Below are 27038 nucleotides of genomic sequence, written 5' to 3'. Positions count from 1 at the left end.
TCCGTAGGGGAGCAACCAGTGTCAAGAAATTGAGGAGGAAGACCAGCACAGAAAGTCTGAAGTGTCCTAAATTTCGAAGGTTTTGGATGGGCAGAAACCCATGGCAAGGCCGGTGAAGGAATATAGTTGGATAAGGGTAGAATTTTGGAATGGTAGTTAATTTGTGTATGTTTGTTGAGTACAATGGCTTCAAGTGGCAAGAAAAAGTTGCAGCTACAAACAAGAAAATAAAGGATAATATTTTTTTTAAAAAGAAACCACATTTTTCAGTTTACATCGAAGTGATACCTGAGTCATACAAAAGCAAACACATTATCTGTGTGACAAATAGAACAGAAAGGTTTCTGCTTGCCACAGTCCTCCCTAGGGTTCAACTAATATCCACTGAGGAGCTGAACAGTATGGGTAGCCAGCAGTACTGGCCCTCTTGCACCTACCTCCTCCCGGGCTTGATTCTACAGGTGTTGTTGTGTGAGGCATTTGTCTCAGAATTATTTCCTGTAGTATATTGCTGGCAGCAGTGGCATTACATTAGCAGCTGAAAGCTCAGGTGACTGACCACAGAAAAGAGTTGGTCAGCTACTGCCATTTCATTGTATGTTTAGGGACAGGAGCCAGGGATGGATACAAAGCCCCAGGGCCTGTATGCACAGTGCACCATACCACGGTGCTTTATCAAATGTGCATGATGACTAAACATCAATGTATCATATGAAAACTGGAAAATAAAGCATAAGAGCAATACTTATGAATGATCTGAACCTACTCAAACATTGCTGATCCCTCATCAACAGAGCTAAAGTCTCTTACTGTATGGCTGCCTTCAGGGAGGCAACCAGCAGACGGAAAACCCTTTCCAAGGCTGCCAAACAGTACACTAGTCTTCTCCCAGAACCCATTGTCTCTGCTTTTGCCAACAAATGCAACACCACCAACCTCATTTTCACAGAGAAGATCTACAAAATCAGATGCAGCATCATTACCACTTCCACTTCACCCTAACTGCCAGCCATCCCCAGTCACTTCACCACCATAAGGTTCTCTTTCAATCTAGGCCTACACAGGGATCACTTCAATATAATAAACTATTTCAAGGCACACACACGCACACAGCAGGGCCGGCTCTAGGCTCATGGTGGCCCTGTGCAGGGAGCGTAGGTGGGGGCCCCCGGAAGAGGGGGTCCGGATGGGGCGGAGCTCAGGAAGGTGTTTTACTAATAATACGTCCAGAAAAGTCGTTAGATGATTGACCAGTATCTGCGGCTGCTCCTACCCTTCCGAATTCGTCTCAGAACGATACAATTTAGGAGGAGGAGGGTATTGTGACGCATGACATGAGGCACTGGGCGCACAGACAGCTGCAGTGCCAGGGCCATGACAGGGGCACCGGACCCCCAAACTCTAAAAACTACCAAGCTCTCAAAAATACCAAACTCTCTGAGTACAAAATCATACGAAAATGGGGCCGGGCACTGCACAGCTACTGAATGAAACCTGCACAGTTAGAACAAACACCTCAAACTGTGCCATGGAATGAAAGACCCCCTATGGAGCGGCGGCCTGAAGAACCACTAAGGTGGTACAAAATGCAGCAGGGGCCAGGACAGTAGTGTGCTATGCCTGTCCTGCTTTTCGTGCCCAATGAGGAGGCAAATGATGAGAGAGTCAAGTTTAGGTAAGGACACTAAGGGAACCTACGCCCTGCACAGAAGGATATACTGAGAGACAAGTGGCACGCACCAGCGTCCAAGCAGTTCAGGCACAGCTTGAGCTTCAGCTACCTTTTTTGGGCGAGGAAGTGAAAAAATCCATCAAGAATTTTAGAAGCAGTTTCATTGCTTGGAAACGTTAATACACCTGCAATATATATTTTCTTGAATTCCGGTGACAAATTAAGTACAGCAGACAGTTTTCTATGGTTCAAGTTAAACAGTAGGATTAGGAAAGGGGGTTCGGAGAAACTATGGAATTAATCAGTTAAGAATACTATGCCGGCTCAAAACGACGAGAAATACTTTAAATAGTATGAAATGTAGCAAATGAGTCATTTTGAGGTTAGTTTGTACTGAAAGAGATTAACTAGTGCATTTGTTACGAAACGCCTAACAAAATCATCCCAAAACTATTAGAGAACAGCCGCAAATGTTTCATGATCTGTGCCACTGACCAAAGAAAAGTCAATGTATAAAGTACGACGAGTCAAAGAAAGTTTACAAAACGTGTGATAAATAAATGTATGGATGTATAACCTAGAGGGAGAGAAGGGCAGAGGCATATCCCAGCCGATGAGTTAAATCAAATCAAATGAAAGTTGGGCAGTCAGAGCCCTACAAAGTAAGGAAAGATCGGTGACAGCAGGTAGAGCCATGGGAAACAACGTGCGGGGCAGCAGAACCTGTCACGATGCGAGTGGTGCCTAGTGAGCAAGCGAAAGGTAGTAGCAGATAGGCATAGGAACTACTTTGAATTATTGAGGTACAGATGGTTTAGGGTCGGGGTAGTTTGTATGAAGCCAATTCACAGAGAAAAAAAAGTACGGCTCCATAAGCAGTAGATGTATGATCAACTGACAGGTTCGTGAGGCTTCGATTTGTCTGCTCCCACTGATGCCTACATACTGATACCATTTAGGTTACGAAATGAGCACTGCATTTCACACCTACTTCTTGGAACTGCCCGACTCCCATATTTGTAATTTTGCCTCAAAAAGTAACATGTAATTACAGAAATGATACTCATTGCTCCAGTGTAATGGAAATTCTGCCCAGACCTAGAAAATCATTTATGCCTAGGAGCTCGTGCACAAGAAAGAACCGTGCACTTTTCTGCAATATTTTGTTAATGCTCCCTAGTTATGCTAACTAATCCAAACCTCTAATAGGCACAATTTTCTGATAAAATATTTCACTTTTACTTAGCAATGGCCTAATGTTAATCTGAGCTGATATAATTGGTAAATAAACAGTAGTAAGGTTTGAAGAGTTAAAAGCAAAGTAATGCAAAGGGACAAAATACTTGACTGTCTTTTCACATTTTAAATGATAGTATTTTGTGTGGCAGAGAGCACCGTGTGCCTGCATATAAAAATCACCTTTTAGTTTCCACCTGAAACTCTCCCCCTGATCAAAAGCCTTTCCGTAACCAAGAGCACACGTGTGACCATACATCATCGGTTCAGACTCACTCGGACCACTTTACGCCTGCTCAGACAATGACTGCCATTGCAAGTGAAAAAAGATACACTCTCAGTTCCTGGATTGCCACAAAAGTAAACGAACGCCTTATTGGTCGCCTTCTGCTCTCGTGACAGCTGAGATGATTATTTACCGATTTGTCCACACAGCGCAATATTACTGTCCACTCAGTCACGTGTTCGTTCACCCATCCACTGACTCACCCTCGCAGGTGCACAATCACGCTAATTTGAAATGACAAATTTTTTCATGAAATGGCTGGCACTTAAAATGAGCCCGAGGGCAAAACTCTCAGACTAATGTTATCGACTTAAGTGTCGAGGGCGGAAGGGCGCCAATGTGACCAAACTTAACTAGGCCCAGTGCCCACCACGGCCACGCTCCTGCCGCCAACGAACTGTTTGGAATATTACTCTTCTCAAAAGCAATTCAGGCAGGCACCACCTCACATAGTTACACACGCTTGTCGTGTCTCGTGACATAATGTGGTGCAGAGAGACAAAGTAATACCATTCAGTACTGACGACTACGCTGCGCACCAGATGTAAACAGTAAACTCATGATAAATCATATTCATTACTAGGCATAAGGCAGCTCAACTGGAAAGACAGGCAGGCGATTATTACAACAAGTCATTAATAAATATATTTTGTGAGCACAGTCTCCCACCGGCGCGTTAGTCAGACTCTCGGGGAAGAGACTTGTCGGAGGATACTCAGGTGTTCTAGTGTCACTGTCTGACTATCGATGATCGGACGGGCGACAGGACGAGGAGTCAGTTAATTTATTTCTTTATGATTATATATGATTTTTAATTCTTCTCTACGACGTGACCGTGACGAGCTCGGAGTCGACGCACCACCGCTCCATAGCTGCCAAGGTTTCAGATTGCTATGTGTGACATTTTCATAATTTCAGGATAATTATGAGTGACATTTCAAAGATTATGAGTGACACTTGATTGCAAAAAATCAAGCAATGAAGACGAGGGAAACGTATAAATATCAGAAATGACACCTATTTGAGCAATGAGAAACTCTAAGTACAGATTTTAAAACTGCTGCAAACACCTGCCTGGGTGACTCATAATTATAATGAAATTATCAAAATGTCATATAAGCTTGGTTGTTATGAAAGAGGACGGACATCTCCTGTTCTTGACACTGAGTCTTTTTTACTTACACATTTCATAAAAAAGTGATAGGAAGTATGTGTTTTATTCTATTGCTATTTAATTGCTTCTTTTGTAAAATGCTGATCATATAATGAACTTGTGAATTTTGGATGGCACAATGTATTGACTAATAATTGAATGCTGTAAGCAGAAATGTGGGGCTTGTTAACTATTAATACCTGCCTCGGATGTCACCACTAGAAAACAATAAAAAGTGAACGTCTAGAAAGCAATTAACATGATGGCTTCGCTAAGAATTAACAGCAAAAAGAGCAACAAATTGTGTTTATCTGCAGAACCACGGGAGTATACAACAAGATGTGAGAGGCCCTAACACAGGCTCAGCTACCTCGGGCCTTTACCATAAATTAATTAGTCAATTGACTCGTGAACTCTGGCCGCCGAAGTCAGTAGTGGCATGGATTGGAAGCATGATTTTTGGGCAAGGCTCAGGAGAGGCTGTGAGATGCACACTGGCGATCTCAGCAAGGCAGGCTGTATTATTTTAAAATGTCACCAGTAAAGTGAGCTGCCACAGCGTGATGGTCCGGCGCACCGAAGCTTCACAGTTAACTTCATTGCACCGCGAACTAAGAGATCAGCGCGTACTTTGCTATAGCAAACAAACTGTTTTATGTCATTTTAAAAAGAGACTTAACTGCACTGTTTTGCGGGGCGCTGCGCAGCCGGCCGCCCGCCCACCGCAATCGATGATTTTCATGCCCCTTCTTGCAGCGCTGCGGCAGGCAGCCAATGGGGGCATGAGAGAGAGTCCGAGTCTCCTGTCTGGACAAGTTTCAATCCCCCGCCGCTTTCTGCCTACTTCTTTGGAGTCCGGAAGTGACGGCACTCTACACCGGCGCACTCTCCCAGTGAGGCGCCGCGGGGCGGAGCGTGATGTGACCACAGCACCGTGACGCGTCAAGGCTAAATTGCGCACTGCGCACAGCGCGCGGGGGCTGTCCCAGGGCCGTCACGTCATCATAGGGTAAGATTGACGGCCCTGGGACCCAACTGCTGGCTGGCTGCCTGGGCAACAAACCCACCCATGAATGACTATGACTACTGAACTGTAATCATGTAAACAACACAGCGCTCACGGTCGGCGTCGTGGCGGCCCCTCGGGTTTGGCGGCCCTGTGCAGGTGCACAGTTTGCACATGCCTAGGGCCGGCCCTGCACACAGGCCCCAGTCCCCACACAAGACTTCGGGGCATAGAAAGGTAAGACCTTTGTTTTGACAGAGCCCATACGGATAATTGCTTATAATCATTGGTACTGATAGGTACGTACTTTGCTTACTTTGTAGAGCAAATATATATTCTCTCTTGATTATTTGGACAGAATAAACTGCACAGATTTCACCATCTTGCATTAAAGGACAAAGCTGAACACACACATAACATGGTGAGCCTTGCCCCACTTATAATCAGTGTGATGGCTACCAGGAGCTAGCAACGTAGCACGTACCTTTGGCACTTATCGAGATGAAAAGTCTACACTTAAATTATGATATTAACTGTGATTTTACCTTTTAATACACCAGCGCCCACTGCATGCACTTTTTGTTTTCCTAAACTCTTATTAACCCTCACAATGTTCCCACGAATTTGTAGAGTGTAACGAGTACATCACTCTCTCCTTTGAACCTTGCTATACTATGTGGCTGACCCTCAGCCACACACCATAGGATTTTACCAACCTCACGTCAGGTGCCTCTTGGGTCGGTGACCCTGGTGGCAGGACTATAACCAGTTAGAGTTTCCTCTCTATAATATTATCACATTTGTATTATCTGCCTGATGAAGTTTGCTGTTACGCTTACAGTGTAAAGACAAAATACGTGTTGGCAAGTGGAAAGTCCCAGCATAAAGGAGAAATTGGATATTGGGATAAAGAACTGTTGATACCACGACCGCAACGTCAAAACTGTTTGAGTGCTCGGAGAACTTTGTAATTAACTTATCTACAATTGACACATGAAAGTCCATAGTACATTGTGCTACAGGTGCCTAAGGCCTGTGCCTTAAATACTACTAGTGGAATTGCAAAAAGAAGGATTGATGGACAGAATGCTGAACAATATCAAACATTCACCCCAGTACAGAGATCTGGGCATAAATCCATTGTTTTTTATGCCTACCATGCCATTCCAGTTTAGAACCACCCATATGGAATTCAGTCTTGACCCTGTTCTCCATGGGAACAGTCCAGCCCAAGCTGCCAGGCCAGGTCTTCCATGTACTGGAAACAAGCATCCTAGGACTGGTTTTGGGGTTTCAACCCTTATCAGCTAGGCTAGCTTGAATCCAGTGCCACAGAGAGCACAGGATCAACATATGGGCATGCCCGTCCCACTCAGGGTAACAAATCCAAAAAGAACAAATGATAAACAGAATGTTGAACAATATCAAACATTCACCCCAGTAGAGAGATCTGGGCCTAAATCCATTGTTTTGTTGCTCCTCATTTCATTCCAATTTAAACCCAGCCTTATGCAAAACAGTCATGACCCTGCCCTTCATCGGAACAGTCCAGCCAGACCAGGTCCTCCCTTGATCGCAAACAAGCATCCTGGGACCGGTTCAAGGTCTTACCCGTAATCAGCCAGGCATGGAGAGCACCGGACCCATATCTGGGTATACCCGTCCTACTCACGGTAACAAATGCAAAATGTTCAAGAAAGTTTTTTTCCGGCCCATGGGAACCTGGCATGGCAGTTCGGGCTGGACTGTTCCCATGAGGTACAGGGTCAAAATTGATTTGCATATGGCTCGATCCAAACTGGGGTGGTGTGGTGAGCAAAAGAACAATGGATTAAACCTAGATCTTTTTGACTGGGGGAGAATATTTGCATTGTTCAGTATTCAGTCCATCGTTTGTTCCTTTTGCTTTTTTCACCCTAAGTGGGAAGGGCATGCCCAGACGTGGGCCCCGTGCTTCTCGTGCCACTAGAGTCAAGCTAGCCAGGCTGTTGAGTGGTGATGCCCCAAAACCAGTCCCAGGATGCTTGCTTATGGTCCAGGGATGACCTGGCTTGGCAGTTCTGGTTGGACTGTTCCCATGAGATACAGGGTCAAGACTGATTTGCATATGTCTAGGTCTAAACTGGGGTGGTGTGGTGAGCAAAAGAACGATAGATTAAACCCAGATCTTTGTGATTAAGGTGAATGTTTGCATTGTTCAGCATTCCCTCCATCATTTGTTCCTTTTACTAATGGAACTGCAGCACTCCTTATACTACTCCCTCAAGTAGCCCTTAAACATGTCTCAGGCCTGCCACTATAGAGCTCCTGTGTGCAGTTTACACTGCTGTGTCGACTTAACATTTAAAACCCCCTTGCCAAGCCTGACACTCCCCTTTTAATACATATAAGTCACACCCAAGGTTGGCCATTGGTAGCCTATAGGGCCGTGTACTATGTAACCAAAAGGTAGAACATGTGCTTTTAAGTGTTACATGTCCTGGTATTGAAAAACTCCCAAATTCATTTTTCCCTACTGAAAGGCCTACCCTTCTGATAGACTAAAATTGGGGATTCCTTTTTACATGTAATACGCTGTAATTCCTAATTGAGTGAAGGTAGACTTGCCATGTTTAGTACCTATGGAATGGTAACGATAACATCTCATTAATGGTAAAGTTGGACTTTTTATTACTATTCTGAAATGCCACTTTTAGAAAGTTAGTCATTTTCCTGCTCTTAGTCATTTGATGTCTCTGATCACTGACTGGGCTGGGTGACAGTTCACATTGTTTATTCCCTCAAGACAGACACACATAGGAAGGCTGGGTGTGACTTCATGCATCTTCCTGGGGAAAGGGAGGGAGGATCTGGGAACAGACTTACACTTACACCTAAATAGGCTGTGCCCTGTCCACACACAAAGTGCTGCATACCTCCACCTCCCTATAGTAGATCTGAAGCCAGGGAAGGAAGAAAAGACCTATGTAACTTTAAAGGCTCTTCTTAGAAGTCACCAGCTCTCTGGCATCTGCGATCTTCATGCCGCATGTCCCTGGTGAGTATACACACTTCAGGTACCTACAACTCACCTTATCTTTTTTAACTATTGATCCAGTTTCACTCTGGACTAGGCTTTTAATCCAATTTCTCCTTGTTATCATTAGGCAGCAATCCTTTTCTATTGGTTAATATTCGTCCTGATGATGACCTCAATTCATGAAGGTCGAGACTCTGTAGACATGCACCATCAAATTTATGGTTCTTAAATTAAGACATAATTTTGTGAAAATATAATTGCATCCAAAATATTCAAGCATATTCCTTAATGAATTATTTTCCCACAAGGCTTCTTTATTTTCACGCTCACGTGTTTTCTCTTGCGCCGTTTAATGCTCTCTCACAAGCACAATGTGTTCACTCTGCACATAACACACAATTCTTAATCAATGCTGATGCTGATTTGTAACTCGTGAAATTTTCTTTTGCCTCTTTTGAAAAAATACAATTGCATTGATAAAAAGTTGGAGCCTCATGTTGTTGTTTCTTCTATAATTATGTTATTATGAATTATTGCCTTTTCCATTGTTACACATTGAGACTTTGTTGCTTGATACCAGATTTACCCTGGTCTCAACTTGGTCTATGAGTTTCTCTTGTTTTTTTATAATACAATGACCTCTTTAGATGCTTACTGCTATTAAGTGCTATTTTTGCATGTAATCCTCAACATTTCATATCTTGACTTCTACTTACTGGATTTTTGTCATTTTGGTCTTGTTATATTTATACAATCTACTTTTTTAAACTGGTGTGGAGTCTTTTTGTGATTTTCTTTCACTGTGTTACTGTTTGAAGTGTTGCACAAGTACTTTACACATTGCCTGTTATGTTCAGCCTGCCTGCTCTGTGTCAATCTACCAGCGGGTGTGCACAGGTTAATTTATGGTGTGTGTTACCCTGACTAGAATTGTGTTTCCAGCTTGGACAGGGACCATACCTCTGCCAACCAGAAACCCATTTCTAACAGTGACATTTACATTTACCATGACAGTAGCCATATAGCCCATAGTATCCAAAGCACATATTGCCATACATCTTTTCCACATAATTTGAAAATTTAGATCTCGCTTGCTCCCTGAAATTTCAGCATGTAAACCATTCTTTAAGTAAATTTCATAGTTCCAGTGTGGAAATAGGTAGGGCCGATGCCGATCGAGAACCTTTTCCAGTATTGCCCGGCGCTAACCACCTCTCATACCACTCGAATCTTTCAAAAAAAGAGGCAGGCGCTGGAGACTGGAAGGCAGGAAACAGAAGTTTTATTCCGACGGAGCAGAACACGCCAACTCAGACAACAGGGTATCTTCTCGAGGTGCTCTAACCGCATCTCTGAGGCTTGGCCTCTTATACACAGGTTTATTGCTTTATTGTATGAAACACATTTTTGTCAATACTTTGATGTACGGAAAGACATCCTCGGAATCCCCGCTTCAAGCCCGTTCCCACACACATTTACAGTAGAAGTCCCCACCCCGGTCACAACAGGTGATGATTGTCACGCAGCTGGGCATTCCGACGATTCCCGGAATGCATGTGGTTGATCGGATCTCATGGGGTGGGGGCTTTGATCAGTTGTGGATCCTTTGATGGGGGGAGCTTCCTACTGTATGGGGGCAATAAACAGCATCCGCAGGGCCAGGTGGCGGCCTGGGAACAAGCAGCACAATCGAGCACAGAGGAAAGGGGGTTTTATCAAAGGGATACGGGATCATGAAAGGGATGGAGGGAGGTGTTGAGCTGGGAACAGGATGGGGTTCCGAGGCAGGGTTGCGCTGAATAGGGGTTTATGGCCCGGGCATGTGAGAGCGGGGGCTGTCAGCATGTGGGGGATGCTTGCGAGGTTAGGAGCGAGAGAGAGATGCGCTGGCTATCGGCAGTGGGCAGAGAGGCCATGGCATTCAAAATGGCTGCCGTTTGCGCGCACGGATGAGCCTAGAATGGGACAAGATGGCGCCGATAATGTTGATGTCGCAAACTAGATTTTAACACTCCTCCCTTTTCAACATATCTAGCCAGCTTGTTTAATTGATATCTATCTTCATCAAATTCCTAACCTCGACATCGTACAATGCTCTCATGCGTTCTTTTTCAAATCCCAGAGTCTTAGGGCAGATACAATTCGCACATAGTGAACACAGAGGCGGCAGGCATTGGATTCCTAGGCAGAACCCACATAACACAACAACAGGTATCAGTATAATTGTAAATAACCTCCACCCCCAGTTCTTCACAGTACTCCAGAACCATCCACCAAGCGACCATTCTTCTTGTTCCTGGTGAACTTCTGAGGAAAGTCTGTGGAGGTGTTTGATGGCTTTGTACACTGAGGGTGAATTGTCCGGTATATAGGTGCAGCAGCTGGACCCAATGATACGGCATGCTCCTCCACGATCCGCTAGAAGCACATCTAGAACAAGGCAGTTCTGGAGCGCCACCAGGCGGATCGCTTGAAGCTCGGCTGTATTGTTCGTAAGGATGCCAGCTGTAATGTTCATCGTTGTTTCAACTGCCTGGGTCAAATGTCGGATGGCACGGCTGTTCGCCATCGGGCCCCAGAGTGGAACAAGTCCCTTCATTGCATCGAGGAACTGTGCTCCAGTGGAGTCGGCTTGCTCAATGTCCTTGGCTCGTTTCTGTCTGTGATGATTCGCTGGAGCCACATAGGTCGGAGGAAGGACGAAGGCGATATAACAGGTGCCCCCCCAGCCTTTGGGGAGCCAGGTGTAAGCCTTTGTACCACAAACAAAGTACATGTTCGGAGAGGAGACAAAAGAGGGTGGGTCAGTGGAGTCCAAAGTTCTGGTGATGCGGCAAGCGCTGTGGCCTACCAGCTGTGTCCCAAGCCCTTCGATGCACATAAGGCCTGTGACGTTGATGACGGATAGGGCCACAGTCAGGGTGGCAGCTGTTCGTTTCCGGAGGTAGGAGAAGGTGGGTCTGGTCAGATTGTTAAACACCTGCATTTCAATCCGTTCTTTGACGGGGATGTCCATGTGGATAGAATCGTTGGATGTCTGTGGGCAGAAGTGTGCAGCAGTTTTCTTCGTTTTGTTCTGCCAGACCTAATGAAAAAAATGTGTCATAGTTCCGCTGGAGGTGGCATTATCCCTATAGCTTTCTTGCAAGAGGATCAACCATGCAAGGCAGGAGCCGTGAACTGAGAAGGGTGAAGGGATGAAGGGTATGGAATGTCCAGTGGCGTGGGGTAGCAACCCACAGATCCAGCAGTTGGTGGCATTGGTAGCAAGTATGTGCTGGTGCAGCAGTTGCACGAAGGAGTTGTTCCAAAACTCCTTACTCCTTTCTCGGAGTTGGGGTGAAAGAGAAATCAGATAATGTTCTTTCATTGTTGTAGGCTGTGCTGTGGTCAGGAATGTCTCATGAGCTGGTGCGCTCTCTTCCACAATCCGGAGGGTGGTCATGAGGAGGAGGCAAAAGAGAAGGGCGATAAAAAGTGCAATAGTCATTGAACTGTGGATTTTGTCAGTCTTTGGGTTTCTGTAGCGAATCTTCGGATGTCCGGTTGCTACCATCATCTTCGTGTCGGGCGCTTCCACCATCTTCTTATCGGGCGCTTCCATCATCTTCAAGGGGGCTAGGTAGCGGGCAGAACCACTAACTTCGTCTGGCTTTCTCTCCTGACAGCCTTAGTAGTGTTAGGCCACCGCTCTGAGAATTACGACTTAGTCAGTGCTCTGCTTAGCCAAAGCTCCCTCCTTTCGTCGCAGGTTATACCCTTCTCTGGATGGCACAGTGAGATCGGGAAATTTTGCTAATTCAAGTGTCTCTGTATCAGGATAGCAGTTCAGAGATGGCCGGTCTTTGTTCAGGAGCTCTTCCTGGGTGGCCACGTCTTCGGTCATCGTCAGAGTCGAGGAGATCTTCTTACAGTAGTGTGCACTGTGCATGCACCCAGTTGCGCTTCCCCTCCACTCGAAGAGCTGTTCGGGTGGTGATTAAGACTTGCCAGGGGCCGTCCACCGGGGTTCCAGACTCTTTGCTCGCTGGAAGTTCCGGGTCAGCACGAAATCCCCAGGTTGGATCGTGTGCCCGGGACCCCTGGAAGCATCGGGAATGGCATGCAGCACCTGTTGGTGGATAACAGACAGTGTTTTAGTCAACTGGTACAAGTAATCAGACATTAGGACGTCCGGGACGTCATGAATGGATGTCGGTTTTGGTGCAGACCAGATGTTCATGGGCTGGCCGAAAACTACCTCGTAAGGTGTCAAGTGGTGTTTGGTGGGGGTGGAACGCATTGAGAGCAATGCCAGTGGTAGAGCGTCTGGCCATTTCAGTCCTGTGGTGCCACTATTTTAGCTAACTTGAGTTTCAAGGTGGCGTTATGTCGTTCAACTAGTCCAGCAGATTGGGGGTGGAAGACTGCGTGGAACTTTTATTTTACACCCAACCCCTTCAAGATCAGTTGGATAACTTCGGCTACGAAGTGGGGGCCATTGTCGCTCCACAAAATTCGACAAAGGCCGTAACGAGGGAAGAATTCCTTTAGTAGTACTTTTGCAGTGGCAATGGCAGTGTTGTCACGGGTTGGATAGGCTTCCACCCACTTACTAAATGCGCACACCACAACGAGTACATACTTCAGGCCTTGGCATCTTTCTAGCTGGATGTAGTCCAACTGCAGGACTTCAAACGGATGATTGGGAACCCCAAACCCTCCCCGGGGTACTACAGTTCATTTCCCGGGGTTGTGTTGTAAACATATCAGAAATTGTTGAACCAGACGTCTGGCCGAGTCTGCGATCTTGTCATTGTGCCAAACTTTGGAGACAAGTTCGGTCATGGGGGCTGGTCTTATGTGTGCAGGAGAGTATGCCATGGTCAGTATGAGGATCAGGTATGAATCGGGTAGCAACCATTTGTTCGTGTCTTTTGTCCACCAGCAGCCTTCATCGTCTTTCAGTCCCACCCGTGCCCATTCAGTCAATTCGTGTTGTGAGCTGGCCATTTGGATGTCTCTAATAGTTTCCCTAGCGTCCGTCCATTTCTCTGCTTGTGACCTGGTCACGTACATGCGTGTCGTCGTCCTATTCTCAGCTGTGGTTCGGGCAGTGATGTCAGCCAGTGCGTTCCCCTGTCCAATGATGTATGTCACCTTTTTGTGTGCTTGGCATTTGATTACTGCAAGTTGTTTGGGAAGAAGGACTGCTTCAGTTAGGGCGGAGACTAGATCTCCGTGTAATATGGGGGTGCCATGTGAGGTCAGGAATCCCCTCTCCTTCCAAAGGAGCCCAAAATGGTGAACCACCCCGAAGGCGTACTGGCTGTCGGTGTAAATGTTTGCTGTGGTTCCTGCTGCCAGGATACATGCTCGTGTGAGGGCAATCAGTACTGCTGCCTGTGCAGATCGTTGTGTGATACGGGCTGTCTCTACTACAGTTCGGGCTGTGGTAACTGCATAAGCAGCTGAGGTGGTGCCATCGGGGAGTTTGATGCAAGAACCGTCCACCCATAGCTCTCCGTCAGGGTCAGGAAAAACTGTGTCTCTGAGGTCGACCCTACTCCTAGTCTGTTCATCCGTGAGGGTCACGCAGTCATGTACAGGGGACACATTGGGATCCTTCTCTGGTAGGGGTAACAAAATCGCTGGGTTCAGTGTGGTGCATCTTTTCAGGGTGATGTGGGGTGCAAGCAGAGTCAATTCATATCCAGTCAGTCATGCGCTCGTCAGGTGTTGCGTCTTAGTCTGGTTCAGGAGGGTGTCAACCGCATGGGGTACTAACACCGTGAGGGAGTTTGAGAGTACGATCCCCTCACTTTGTCAGATAGAGATAGCAGCGGCAGCTACAGCTCGAAGGCAGGCAGGCAAAGCTCTGGCTACGGGATCAAGAGTGGCAGAGAAGTAAGCGCATGGGTGTTGCTTTGGGCCAATGGACTGGGTCAAGACAAACAAGGCACATCCCTCCCTTTCGTGAGTGTAGAGGGAGAAGGGCTTCGTGTAGTCAGGGGTTCCTAGGACAGGGGCTGAGCAGAGGGCATCTCTTAGTTCTATGAAGGAGGATTGGCATTCAGGGGTCCAAGGGAGTGGGAAGGGAACATCTTTAGCTAGCAGAGAAAGCAGCGGTTTCACGATGAGGCTGAAATTTGGTAACCACTGTCGGCAGTAGGAAGTGAGGCCTAGTAGGGAGCGGACTTGTTTCTGAGTCTTAGGGACAGGGGTCTCTAGAATGGTTTGGATTCGATCGGGAGTAAGTTTCCTTCCGTCTTTGGACAAAAGGTGGCCTAGGTAAGTGACCTGGGGTTGGCAGAATTGCAGCTTCTTTTTGGAGACCTTGTGGCCATTTTCCGCAAGGAAGTGCAGGAGTTGGATGGTGGCTGTGACTGCAAGTGGAGTGGTGTCGGCAGCCAAAAGGATGTCATCGACGTATTGTATCAATACCACTCCATCTGGTAACTGGACTGCCTCCCAGTTGTCTCTTGAGGGCCTGACTGTAGATGCTGGGACTTTCAGTGTAGCCTTGGGGTGCTCAACAGAATCTATACGAGCGGGCTTTCAGGGTGAAACCAAAGAGGTACCGGCTGTCTGGGTGGATGGGGATAGAGAAGATAGTATTCTTTAGATCAATGACAGTGAAGGTGGTGGCAGTGGAAGGAATCAGGGTCAGAAAAGTGGTGATGTCTGAGACCACGGGGTACTGAGGTACAACTACTTTGTTGACCTCTCGTAGGTCGATGATGAAGCGGTACGCTTTCTCATCTCCCTCTCCTTGCTTCTTTATGATGGGTAGGATAGGGCTGTTGCAAACATTGCTAACTACTTCCTCTACCACTCCTGCATCTATCAGGGACTGAATAATCTTTACCAATGCCTTCTCGCCCTCGGGCGATATCCGATATTGTGGAAGTTTTGGGAGTATTGCGTCCTGTCGAACAGTTATGTGCACTGGGTCGATCATCATGCGTCCTACGTCCGAGTCAGTTTTGGCCCACAGGTACGGAGGCAGAGTGTCAAGTAGGGTCGAGTCGGCGTCAGTGATGGAAAACATGCGTCGGGAAGGACAAAGTCTGAGCAGAGCGGGGTTGTCGTACAGGAAGACCCGAACTCCATCTTGCGAACATCTAATAGTGGCTCGGAAATGCTTCAGCAAGTCAAGTCCCATAATGGCGTCAGGGGTATTTGAAGAAAGCAAAAACGTTGTGTCAGTGATGTTATTTTCTAAGTCAAAGGAGATCGGTGTGGACAAGGGGTTAGTGGAGGGCGTTCCATCGAAACCTATCGATGTTACAAGTGAGCCAGACAAGGGTGCCCTTGGAATCAGTTGTTTAGATAACGCACTATGTGTCGCGTCAGTGTCTACCAGAAATGGAGACTTCGTACCCAGGACCTTAGCGGTGACATAAGGACCTTGCTGATCAACATAGAGCTCGACTGGATCCTTCCCTTGCCCTAGGCAGTCCTATGCGAAGTCGTGGGCGTCGTCACAGTCAGACTGTTGGTACTGGTTCTGTCGGGGACGGTCAAATGTATTCGGTCTGCCTGATCTGTCGTTATTCGTATCATTCGTGGACCCTCGTCCCTGTCCTCTATTTCTCGGTCCACCTGCTACGTCTTTAGGGTCCCTATTCTTGTTCATCTCCAACAGAACCGGACACTGGGATTTCCAATGGCCGAATCCCTTGCAGAATGCACACTGGTCTTCCCTAATATCTTTACGTCCAACATAGGGTGCAGGAGTACGGTCTTTAGGGGGTGGATTCCTAGGGGCATTTGTCTGGTAATTTCCCTTGTACTGTTCTCGTCCTATAGTTACCCCTTGCAACTGTGCAATCATCACCCTCTCCTTCAAGTCCTTTTTCTTTTTCTCAGACAGTCGCCCTATCATTTTCGTTTTTCTGATGTTCATAATATTGGGCCATCTGGAGGATAGCTGCGGGTTTGGAGGCTGCCCAACTACTCTCGCTGGCCTGCAATTTCTGAGAGACCTCCTGCGGCAGACCTTCGACATAATTCTGGACAAACAGATGGTGTCCGGTTGCAGTGGTCATGTCCTGGCCACTGTAATCGGAGAACACCGTTTCAAACCGGGAGAAGTATTCTGATACGTCTTCCTGGGGTTTCTGGCGACAGGCCATCACTATCGACCAGTCTACTTTCTTTTCTGGGATCAGGGTTTTCAGTTTCTGCACAATTTTGTCCGGGAGTTCTAAAATAGATTTCAAAGGTTTCTGTCCAGGTTCTCGTTGTCTATCTATGCCATCGAGTTGTGACCAGGTATGTCCGAACAGCTCAAGGTGGTCGACTTTGCGGATTTGCTTCCACACATCAGCTGGCAGACATAACCCGAAAAACAAGTTGATGTCAGCTAGGGTCATAATCGTTGAACCTAAGGTTGTACCTAGTTCAGTATAGAAGGCAGTGGGGTTTTTACGTAAATCGGGCAGAGATTTACGGAACGTCAGAATATCTTGCCGATCCCATGGTTGGTAGACCCAGTTATACACTACCCTCCCTCTTGCATCTTGGTGGTTGACGTCATCATGTGTTCCCTGACCTCGTGGGGGAACCCAGTAGGGAGCAGCCTCTCTTATTGGCATCATGGTGCTAGCTTGTTCTATTCGTGGTTCGGTCGCTACAGGTGTCGTAGGTTTAGCTTCCAACCCTTGTTCAGTGAGGTGGCAGAAAACCTCAAGCGTACGCACAAGGAGGTCCGTCACATCACACTCGCCCTCATCCCCTATATCGACCTTTCTATACAGAGTCGTTAGGCTCTCGTGTCCTTTGTCTCGGGATCAGTCCTCATACGCATTTATAACATGATAACATAATCGTACAACAAAGTGCCGTCTGTGGCTCCCAGCATATGAGTTGAACATATCCATGATGTGTTCCTCACTCTCCTTTCATTCTACTAGTGTCCTTACTACCTTGTCAATCCCTGCTCGCTCATCTTTGCTTAACCTGTTCGTTCTTGTGGAATCTGTCTTTCGGGCCTCAGGGTCATCTAACATTGTTGCTTGTGCTGTATCTAGTACAAGGGGTTCGGCCGGCGCGGAGGCCATGGGGACTGAGGCCCTGGTACTACTCTCGCCTGTGCTTGGGGGCGGCGGGTGCTGCGCTAAAGGTTGGGAAGGGGCATATGGAGGCGGGATGTAGATGATCGGAGGACCTAATAAGAGATCATCGTTGGCTCGCTGTTTCGAGGGTAATTCAGGGTAGAGCATAGAGGGTGTTCTACAGGACACTGGCTCGATGTTTCGGACTCTTGCTTCAGTTTGGCTTCCTCTCTCTCTTTTATCTCTTCTTCTAATTTTCTAGCAGCTAGGTGGGCTGCCTTTTGTAGCTCTTTCTCTAATCTAATTTCGTTTCTCTTTTTACGTTGCTCCGTTTCTTTGCGCCACATGCCGAGACTATCAAGCATAGTGGGCGTTGTCTTATTGTTACAAAGGGCTGTTTCTAGCGCGTTTATTTTATCTTCATCGAAGGATCCTATCAGTGGCCACTGACGTTTCTGATCCTTTTTCGTATATTTATGCCATAGTTTGCTATAGGCTATGGCGATTAATCCATGCTTCATGAACATGTCCTTATTAGGGGTGCCTTCCAGTGGAGCTGGATGGTTCATCTCTAATAAGCGGTCCGGGCTGAACCAACTACAAATCAGTGGGGAGAAGATAGGCATGACAGATTACAACGGGGGACAAAGGTCCGCACTACCTATCCTTTCACTACTTGCAAAGACTAGACAGAATATTTCTATTCTTCGTTATTTGCAAGCAGAGAATATCGCAAAGAACCAATATCGAACAGCCAATGTTCCGACAATCAAACAATCAGTGGGGAGAAAGAATAGGCACGACGGATTACAACGGGGACAAAAGTCTGCGTTACCTACCCCTCACTATCTGCAAAGGAAGAGAGAATATTTCTATTCTTCCTTGTTTGTAGACAGAGAGAATCTCAAAAGAACAATCCTCGAACAAACAATGTTTGGGCAAACAATCAATCAGTGGGGGAGAAAAATAGGCACGACGGGTTACAGCGGGGGACAAAAGTCCACATTACCTACCCTTCACTACCTGCAAAGGAAGAGAGAATATTTCTATTCTTCTCCGTTTGCAGACAGAGAATCTCCAAAAAGAACCAACAACTCGAAGAGTAATACTAGTATTTTCCAAACAATCAAACAATCATTTCGCAATTTGTCGTGTTACACGACCTTACCCGGACCGCATGGACAGTTTCTTGTCTTCCGAATCCAGCGCCCGATCGTCCTCTAATCTCCGTGACTGTCGCGGCACTCCTGATGGTTCCCAGTCAGGACCATAGATCACTCGAGAGAGGTCTGTTCGGAACCAGTAAAGTTCGGATGATCAGCTGTCAGACGAGGGTCTATCAGACAGGAGCTCTCCCGATCGTTGCAGTCGTTCACTCTGTCGTCAGGACCTCTCCCACTGGATCCACGTGTCACTGATGGGCCCCACGTTTGGGACGCCAATTGTGGAAAAAGGTAGGGCTGATGCCGATCGAGAACCTTTTTCAGTATTGCCCGGTGCCAACCGCCTCTCATACAACTCGAATCTTTCAAACAAAGAGGCAGGCGCTGGAGACTGGAAGGCAGGAAACAGAAGCTTAATTCCGACGGAGCAGAACACATCAACTCAGACAACAGGGTATCTTCTCGAGGTGCTCTAACCGCATCTCTGAGGCTTGGCCTCTTATACACAGGTTTATTGCTTTATTGTATGAAACACATTTTTGTCAATACTTTGATGTACGGAAAGACATCCTCGGAATCCCAGCTTCAAGCCCGTTCCCACACACATTTACAGTAGAAGTCCCCACCCCGGTCACAACAGGTGATGATTGTCACGCAGCTGGGCATTCCGTTGATTCCCGGAATGCATGTTGTTGATCGGATCTTATGGGGTGGGGGCTTTAATCAGTTGTGGATCCTTTGATGGGGGAGCTTCCTACTGTATGGGGGCAATAAACAGCATCCGCAGGGCCAGGTGGCGGCCTGGGAACAAGCAGGACAATGGAGCACAGAGGAAAGGGGGTTTTATCAAAGGGATACGGGATCATGAAAGGGTTGGAGGGAGGTGTTGAGCTGGGAACCGGATGGGGTTCCGAGGCAGGGTTGCGCTGAAGAGGGGTTTATGGCCCGGGCATGTGAGAGCGGGGGCTGTCATCGTGCGGGGGATGCTTGCGAGGTTAGGAGAGAGAGAGAGATGCGCTGGCTATCTGCAGTGGGCAGAGGGGCCATGGCATTCAAAATGGCTGCCATTTGCGTGCACGGATGAGCCTAGAATGGGACAAGATGGCGCCGATAATGTTGATGTTGCAAACTAGATTTTAACACCAGGAACTAAAACTCCATTTCCATGCTACCCTTCCCTGCATGTAAAGCACCTTTGTCACACATTACCACAACATTCCTGTACAGTAATATTCGATTGCTAAGAATGTTTTTGTCCTACTCGTATTCCTCTGGATCACTGTCTATTTACCTCTTCCAATTTTTTGTACTTCTTGAGATCATGAATACGAAATAAGCAACACCGCAACTCCATTGTTTCCTCCAGCCCTTGAATTTAAGGGCCTTATTTAGAGTTTGGCGGATGGTTTACTCTGTCACATATGTGACGGTCATCCTGTCTGCTTTATTACAAGTGCCATTGGAAGTAATGCACTTGTAATACTGGGGGCGGGATATCTGTCACATTTGTGATGCAGTAATCAATATGCCAAACTCTAAATCAGGCCCTAAGAATTCATTATCTCATTCAATGCCCCTGCTCTTCCCTTTCTCCTCTGGAAGTGCAGAACTGTAGCGAAGAACAGAGACTGCAGAGAGAGTGACTCTGGTGGGAGATTTCGAATACGAATATGCAGGATCAGTTTGGGGCAAAAGTGGAATAGCAAGCACTGTGGTATTGCTGGTTTTATACATTCAAATTCTCGGGGGATCGCATGCTTTTTAATCTGGTCTGTCGAGGAGCAGAGAGAACACCCCAACTGCCTGAAACCATTGTGTATTCTTCCACCACCTTCTATTATAGGCATAGTCTATATAGAGTTCAGAAAATAGCAATAGCCATCCATTATTCAACAACAGAAGGCTAACTTGTAATGGAGTGTTAGGTCTAGATGATGAATTTGGAGAAAAATGTGGTCCGTTCAGCAAACAGGAAATTCTTTAGGGATCAGAATTCCACATATTGTGGTACACATCACACCTCCATAGGTTTTTCTGTGACAAATTTGACAAGTTAAACCTGCTGAACATTAGCAAAGGAAAATGTAGATTTTTCTAGTATTCTTGACGGAAAATCTTAATTTTATTAAAGACACGGAGGCGAGTATTATGCTTTCTTATCTTGCTTTATTACACACAGCAGCCAAGATAAGTAAAAAACTACAGTTCCCAGAGGGCCAGGGGACAAACTGGGCCATGGGACTGAAAAAACGTGAGAATACATTAGCCAATCACAAAGAACCTATGAGATAAAGACCCTAACTGACTGCGCAGCTTCCTCTTTTCGCTGGCGAGCAGATCAAGAATAGTCATTAAACAAAGGGAAAATGAATAAAATTAAGGATATAGCCAAAGTCCAGGAACATAAGTCTTGCATCAGGGGAATCCAAGGGAGAAGACCAAACAGGCGTCCAGGAGGAGGATCCGGGAGCAATGGAATCGGAGCACTTGCAGGAGAAGATCGAAGAAGGTGCAGGGTAGATCTTCTAAGATGAAGCCGGTGGCAAGGCTGGATTCGCTGTAGGGAGGGAGAACAGAAGTTAAGAAATGTTGCGGCGGGATAATACTCGCCTCCGTGTCTTTAATAAAATTAAGATTTTCCGTCAAGAATACTAGAAAAATCTACATTTTATGGCAAGACCGGAGGCTCCTATTATGCTTGTTTAAAGCATATTAACAATATCAGAAGCCACAGTATGAACAGGTTTGCAATAGAACATGCGAAATATGCTGTCATTTGACCAGTCTGCTGATCTCAGAATGTCTTCCAGGCGAGAGCCAGACCAAAAGGCTGTAGAAGCCATGGCTCCCCTGGCCGAATGAGCCCCGAAAACGGAGACGTCAATTCCGGCAAGAGACATGACCCAACGGACCCAGCGGGCCAGAGTGGGAGAAGAGACAGGAAGATGGGGTTTAATAAAAGAAATAAGGAGTTGAGAATGAGAGGGCGTTCTGAGATCAGCAGTTCGGTGTTCGTACACTTTTAAACATTGTCCCACACACAGTTTGGGATGAGCTGGAAAATAAGGATAAAACACTGAATCCAAATTAGTCTTAGTACGTCTGCGTATCTGAAACAGCACACCTGAAGGAGAATATTGGCGAGCAGAAACATCTAGAGCCTTAACATCAGAAACTCTTTTAATGGAAACTAGACACAGTAACATAGTGAGTTTAGCAGATAACATCTTTAGTGAAAGAACAGCATTGTCTGGCCAATCATTAAACAATTTAAATATCACTGTAACATCCCATAAAGAGGTATACTTAGCCAACGGAGGTTTCGCACAACGGACACCCTTGAGTAGACGACAAATCATAGGGTGAGCACCAACTGGTTTACCATCAATTTGGGAATGGTATAGGGAGATGGCAGAGCGATAGAGATTGATGGTGCGGTAAGCCTTACCGGCACTGGCTTGTGAACCAAGGAAGTTAATTATGAAATACAGAGAGGCTGAAACGGGATCGAGGTCCCTTTCCAAACACCAGCTTGTCCAAAGAGACCAGGCGGATCTGTATGCTTTGGAGGTTCCCGGAGCCCAAGCTTGGTTGATAAAGAACGAAGCCTCTTGTGAAATGAGGACGTCAGAAGGGGAAGGCCGGAAACTTTCCAGGCCGAGAGTTGCAGGGAGGAATCGAGAATGAGATTGTGTTGATCGCCCTGAGGATTGAGAAGTAGGTCTCCGAAAGAGGGAAGAAGGACCGGGAAGTCCACTGCCATCTCGAGAAGAGTCGGAAACCAAACCTGGGCTTGCCAGAAGGGGGCAACTAGAACCAGGGATGAGGACTGGCGGCGAGCCTGAGAAAGAACCCTGTTGATCATCAGAAAAGGAGGGAAGGCATAATGAAGATGACGAGACCAATCCTGCAGGAAAGCGTCTGTCGCCAAGGCCAGGGGATCCGGGCGCCAACTGTAAAACCGGGGCAATTGGGAATTGAGACGGGAAGCAAAAAGATCGATAGAGAAAGGGCCCCAAAGATGGGAAAGAGAAAGGAAAACGGATGGACAAAGCTTCCAATCGCTGGAATCTCGAAGAAATCTCGAGTGCCAATCCGCCACGCTGTTGAGATCTCCAGGGAGATACTCGGCGGTCAGAGAGAGATGATGGGCGAGGCAAAATTCCCATAGACTCTTTGCCAAGTCCGCCAGGGGTTTGGACCGTGTTCCGCCAAGATGGTTGATGTAGCGGACCGCAGAAACATTGTCCATGCGGAGGAGAATAGAACAGTGAATCCTGTTTTTGGAAAGGCTTTTGATCGCAAAGGAACCTGCAAGCATCTCTAAACAGTTGATGTGCAACTTTGACTCCTCTGCGGACCATGAACCTCCAGTCGAGATTGGTCCACACCGGGCGCCCCAGCCCGACAGGCTTGCATCTGATTCTAAGACTAGATCTGGGGCCGTGGCGAAGATAGTGCGCCCGTTCCACGCATCTAAATGGTCTATCCACCATTGAAGCTCGGTGCGGGACTCGGGGTCTAGAGCCACGAGATCTGAATATGCAAGGCCTTGACGAAGATGACGGATTTTTAGGCGCTGAAGAGCACGATAATGGAGAGGTCCCGGAAAGATGGCCTGAATGGAAGAAGAGAGAAGGCCGACAATCCGTGCCAGAGATCGGAGGGACAAAAGAGAGGACTGAAGAACAGATAGGATCTCCGCTTTGATCTTGGAAACCTTGGAAAGGGGGAGACGAAGGGACGCTGCAGCAGAGTCCACCAGGAATCCCAAGAACTCCATGTTCTGAGAAGGAGTTAAAGACGATTTGTCTTTGTTGATGAGAAAACCCAGATCTAGGAGAAGGGACTGAGTCAAAAGAAGGTCGGAAAGGAGAGATTGTTTGTCCGAATTCATGAGAAGGATATCGTCCAGGTAAATAATTAGCCTTATGCCAAGAGATCGAAGATAAGCGACCACTGGTTTCAAAAGCTTTGTGAAACACCATGGCGCGGAAGATAGGCCAAAGGGAAGAGAGGTGAAACAATAGTTGATACCTGACCACTGGAATTGAAGAAATTTCCAGTGAGAGTGATGGATGGGGACCGTGAGGTATGCGTCTTGAAGGTCCAGACGGACCATCCAATCGTTGGGACGAAGAGTGTCCCTCAAATGTAAAATGGTCTCCATTTTGAAATGGCGGTAAACCACAAACTGATTGAACCATTTCAGATTGATGACCGTGCGGAGCTTCTTGTTTTTCTTCTGAACAAGAAAAATGGAGCTTAGAAAGCCTGAGGAGTCGAAGGGAAAAACTTGAATTGCTCTTTTGAGGAGAAGAGTCTCGATTTCGTTTGAAATTTGAGATGCCATCAGAGTTGAAAAGACGAGAGGGGGGGGAAGAGAAGTTTGGACGGGAGGAGAAAGGAACTCTATCAGGTAGCCTTGAACCGTGCTTAAGACCCACGGATCTGAACTGAGTGCGCACCATTTTTGAAGAAACAGTTTTAAGCGACCCCCCACAGGAGGGGAAGAAGAAAGGCTTACCTTGTTGGTTGGAGTTTTGACGATAATTTCGTTGGCCTCTGCCTTTGAATCCGCGGCCACGTTGGGGATAGAACTGAGGCTTGTAGTCCTGGTTGTTGTTGGACGAACCTCTGGAGCCTTGGTTGTAGGGACGGCCGGAAGAGCGACCCCTGCCTCTGCCGGCCCGTCCAAAAACCCGAGGGGCGAAGACCTTCTTTACTGTTTGCTGGGCTTTGTCCAAAGAAGCAAACGTAGAAACAAATCTACTAAGGTCACGAACCAGAGAATCTCCAAAGAGGAGACCATTTGCCTTGGGGCCAGGATCCATGGGAGCCAGATTAGAAAGTTTGGGATCCAATTTGATTAGGAGACCTTTACGGCGCTCATGGGTGATAGCGGAATTGGCATTTCCTAGAAGGCAGAAGGCGCGTTGGGCCCACATGGAAACATCATCTGCAGAAAGTTCAGAACCTTCTAAGCGGGCAGCTTCCGCTAGATCAAAGATACGGGCGAGAGGGCCCACAACATCCAATAGTTTGTCCTGGCAAGTGGTCCAAGCTTTATCCACCCCTCTGCGGGGGTCCTTGCCGAACTTGGAGAAGAAAGTGAGGAGAGGTTGGTCGATGGAAGGGACCATCGTAATTTTGTCTGGAAGAGAAGGTTTGGGACATTCGGATTTAAGTCTGGCTCTTACCGGTGCCTCCAAAGGGAGACGCAGCCTGGCAGAGATATATTCTCCCACATGGTGAGAAGGGAACCATTCGGTGGAATTAGGATGACGAATAGTGGAGGGATCAAACATGGGTAAACCCTCAGAGTCAAAAACAGGCTCAAAAGAAAAAGAATCCAATTTGGGGGATTTAGCAGGGGGGGGGGAAGGGTCAGTAGTATCAAACAGGTCAAAATATTGGTCAGCGTCATCGAAATTAGCATCATCATCATCGTCATCAGTGTCCAATATAGTGGAAATTACCAATTTTCTCTTAGGAGACTCTGCATGTTTCTCTTTTTGTTTGCGTTTACCCTCGGAGCCAACAAACCCCTCCTTAGAAGGAGGCCTGGGAGGAACAGAGTCCTCAGTCAAATGCGAGGAAGACTCGCTGATCAAAGACGCTTTTTTGGGGACACGAGATTGAGCAGAGAATTCCACTTTTTTCTTTCTGCTTTCCCCCGCAGACTGGGCCAACATTTTGGACATGATGCTTAACATCGAATTTTCCATGTTTTTGGACATTCTCTTCATAGAGACTTCTACAGCTGATTCCACTGAATTATTAATAAATTTATTTAAATCCCTTTTAAAAGAATGTGATTCCTGGGAAGGGATTTCCTCTGAGGAACTATCACGTTCCATGATGCAGCTGTCAATAGAGCCAAAAATAACACCCAGGAGGTAGGAGAGGGTTAATGGACAGAGCGGGGGCGTGTACAAGCTGTGGGCTGGGCAGAGCGTGAAGCGACGTCTGCACACGGAGCTCTAAAGGCACGGAGGCTGGAGCACAAAGCGGAGCAGCAGGCACACACAGAACGGTGACCGGAGGGAAAGAAGAACCCAGAAAGAGGTCAGAAGACGCGCGAAGACGCGCGCGCTGAGACGCTACCAACAGCGTCTGAAAACGGGGGGGGGGAGGGGGGAGCGAGCTAGAAGCGCCGGAGCTCCGAGGAGAAACGCGCGAACAGCGCGAAAGAACTAGCGCGAGGTCGCGCTAAACAGTCACAATTAAAAAGTAATACAAGCGGACACAGTAAATGCATACAAAGCATAAAAAGTACTGAGAGCAAAGATAAAGGCACTTATCTGACTGCGAGCAGCAAGAAAAGAGGAAGCTGCGCAGTCAGTTAGGGTCTTTATCTCATAGGTTCTTTGTGATTGGCTAATGTATTCTCACGTTTTTTCAGTCCCATGGCCCAGTTTGTCCCCTGGCCCTCTGGGAACTGTAGTTTTTTACTTATCTTGGCTGCTGTGTGTAATAAAGCAAGATAAGAAAGCATAATAGGAGCCTCCGGTCTTGCCATAAAATGAACAAGAAAACTAAAAACATAAAACATAAGGGAAACTAGGGTATCTAAAATAGCTGTGTGCGGTAAATACCAATCCCTATTCTGATATATTTGAGTGCAGGGCCATAAAGCTGTGCATTGTTCCAGACCTAAGCTTCCTACTCCCAAGATATGGCTGATGAGGTTGTATCTGGCATCTGGGAGGCGTTGTTGACACTTTAAATGGTGGCACCCTACATTTTAGAATATTTTGTAGTTCTCCTTGTCTATGTTTTGCAGATTAGAGAAGTGTATTGCAAGATAAAGCACCCTCAAAGTTTCATGCAGATACAGAACAATCTATACGGAATATTAGATTCTATAATATTATGAAATTCTCATAACAAGCATTAACATATTGAAATCGAATTTTGTCGCACATTCCTTCTGCACATTTTAGGGCCAGTAAATGATTGTTTACTGCGAGTTATTTGTAGATTACATGGGAGCCTGTAATCAGGCGTTATTATGTTTTTAAAAAATACACCAAGTTCCCTATCAAGATGGGCTTTTCTGATGAAGCACAGTCATGCGTCTGTTTGTGTACCTGCAGGGTTTAAAGTGAATTTATTAAACCAGATATTTCTCTTAATTGGTACTTTATTTCAGGTCACCAGAGCTCGCAAATGGAAACAGCATACCTTTCCCACTGTTTCCTAACTGTACTATGTGAAAATAAAACACTACTAACTGGCAGGAACATCAAGATAAATGAATTCACTTTACACCCTGAAGGCGTAAAAACAGGCTCTCGACCCGGCTCTGTGCTGTGTCAGAAAGGTCCATTATGATACTGCATCAGAAAATTGTGCATTTAATAACGAGCTAGAAATGTAGGACACAGCTGGACTGAAGTATTTTAGGGGTATTGTGATTTGTAGCCACACCATTCTGGAAACTTTACTGAAAAAAAAATGTT

At 46.6% G+C, this 27038-nt stretch overlaps 2 protein-coding genes across 2 annotated transcripts in view; one reads left to right on the top strand and one right to left on the bottom strand.

Annotated features, from left to right (window-relative positions):
• LOC147688983 (calcitonin gene-related peptide type 1 receptor-like) overlaps positions 1-27038 on the top strand; it is a 2326554-nt gene that overhangs the window by 232756 nt on the left and 2066760 nt on the right. The gene's annotated exons all lie outside the window — the stretch shown is intronic.
• Positions 763-25791, bottom strand: LOC147688985 (uncharacterized). Its single transcript, XM_086939851.1, has 2 exons — positions 24101-25791; positions 763-956 (listed from the first exon to the last, which is right to left on the bottom strand). Exons 1-2 carry the CDS (start codon positions 25431-25433, stop codon positions 763-765), a joined length of 1527 nt encoding a protein of 508 aa, XP_086795977.1. The 5' UTR covers positions 25434-25791.

This window comes from Lissotriton vulgaris, chromosome 10 (genome assembly GCF_964263255.1).
Source record: "Lissotriton vulgaris chromosome 10, aLisVul1.2, whole genome shotgun sequence".
Lineage (NCBI taxonomy): Eukaryota > Metazoa > Chordata > Amphibia > Caudata > Salamandridae > Lissotriton > Lissotriton vulgaris.
Note: the sequence above shows the minus strand (reverse complement) of the source record. Positions and strands in the feature narration are given on the sequence as shown.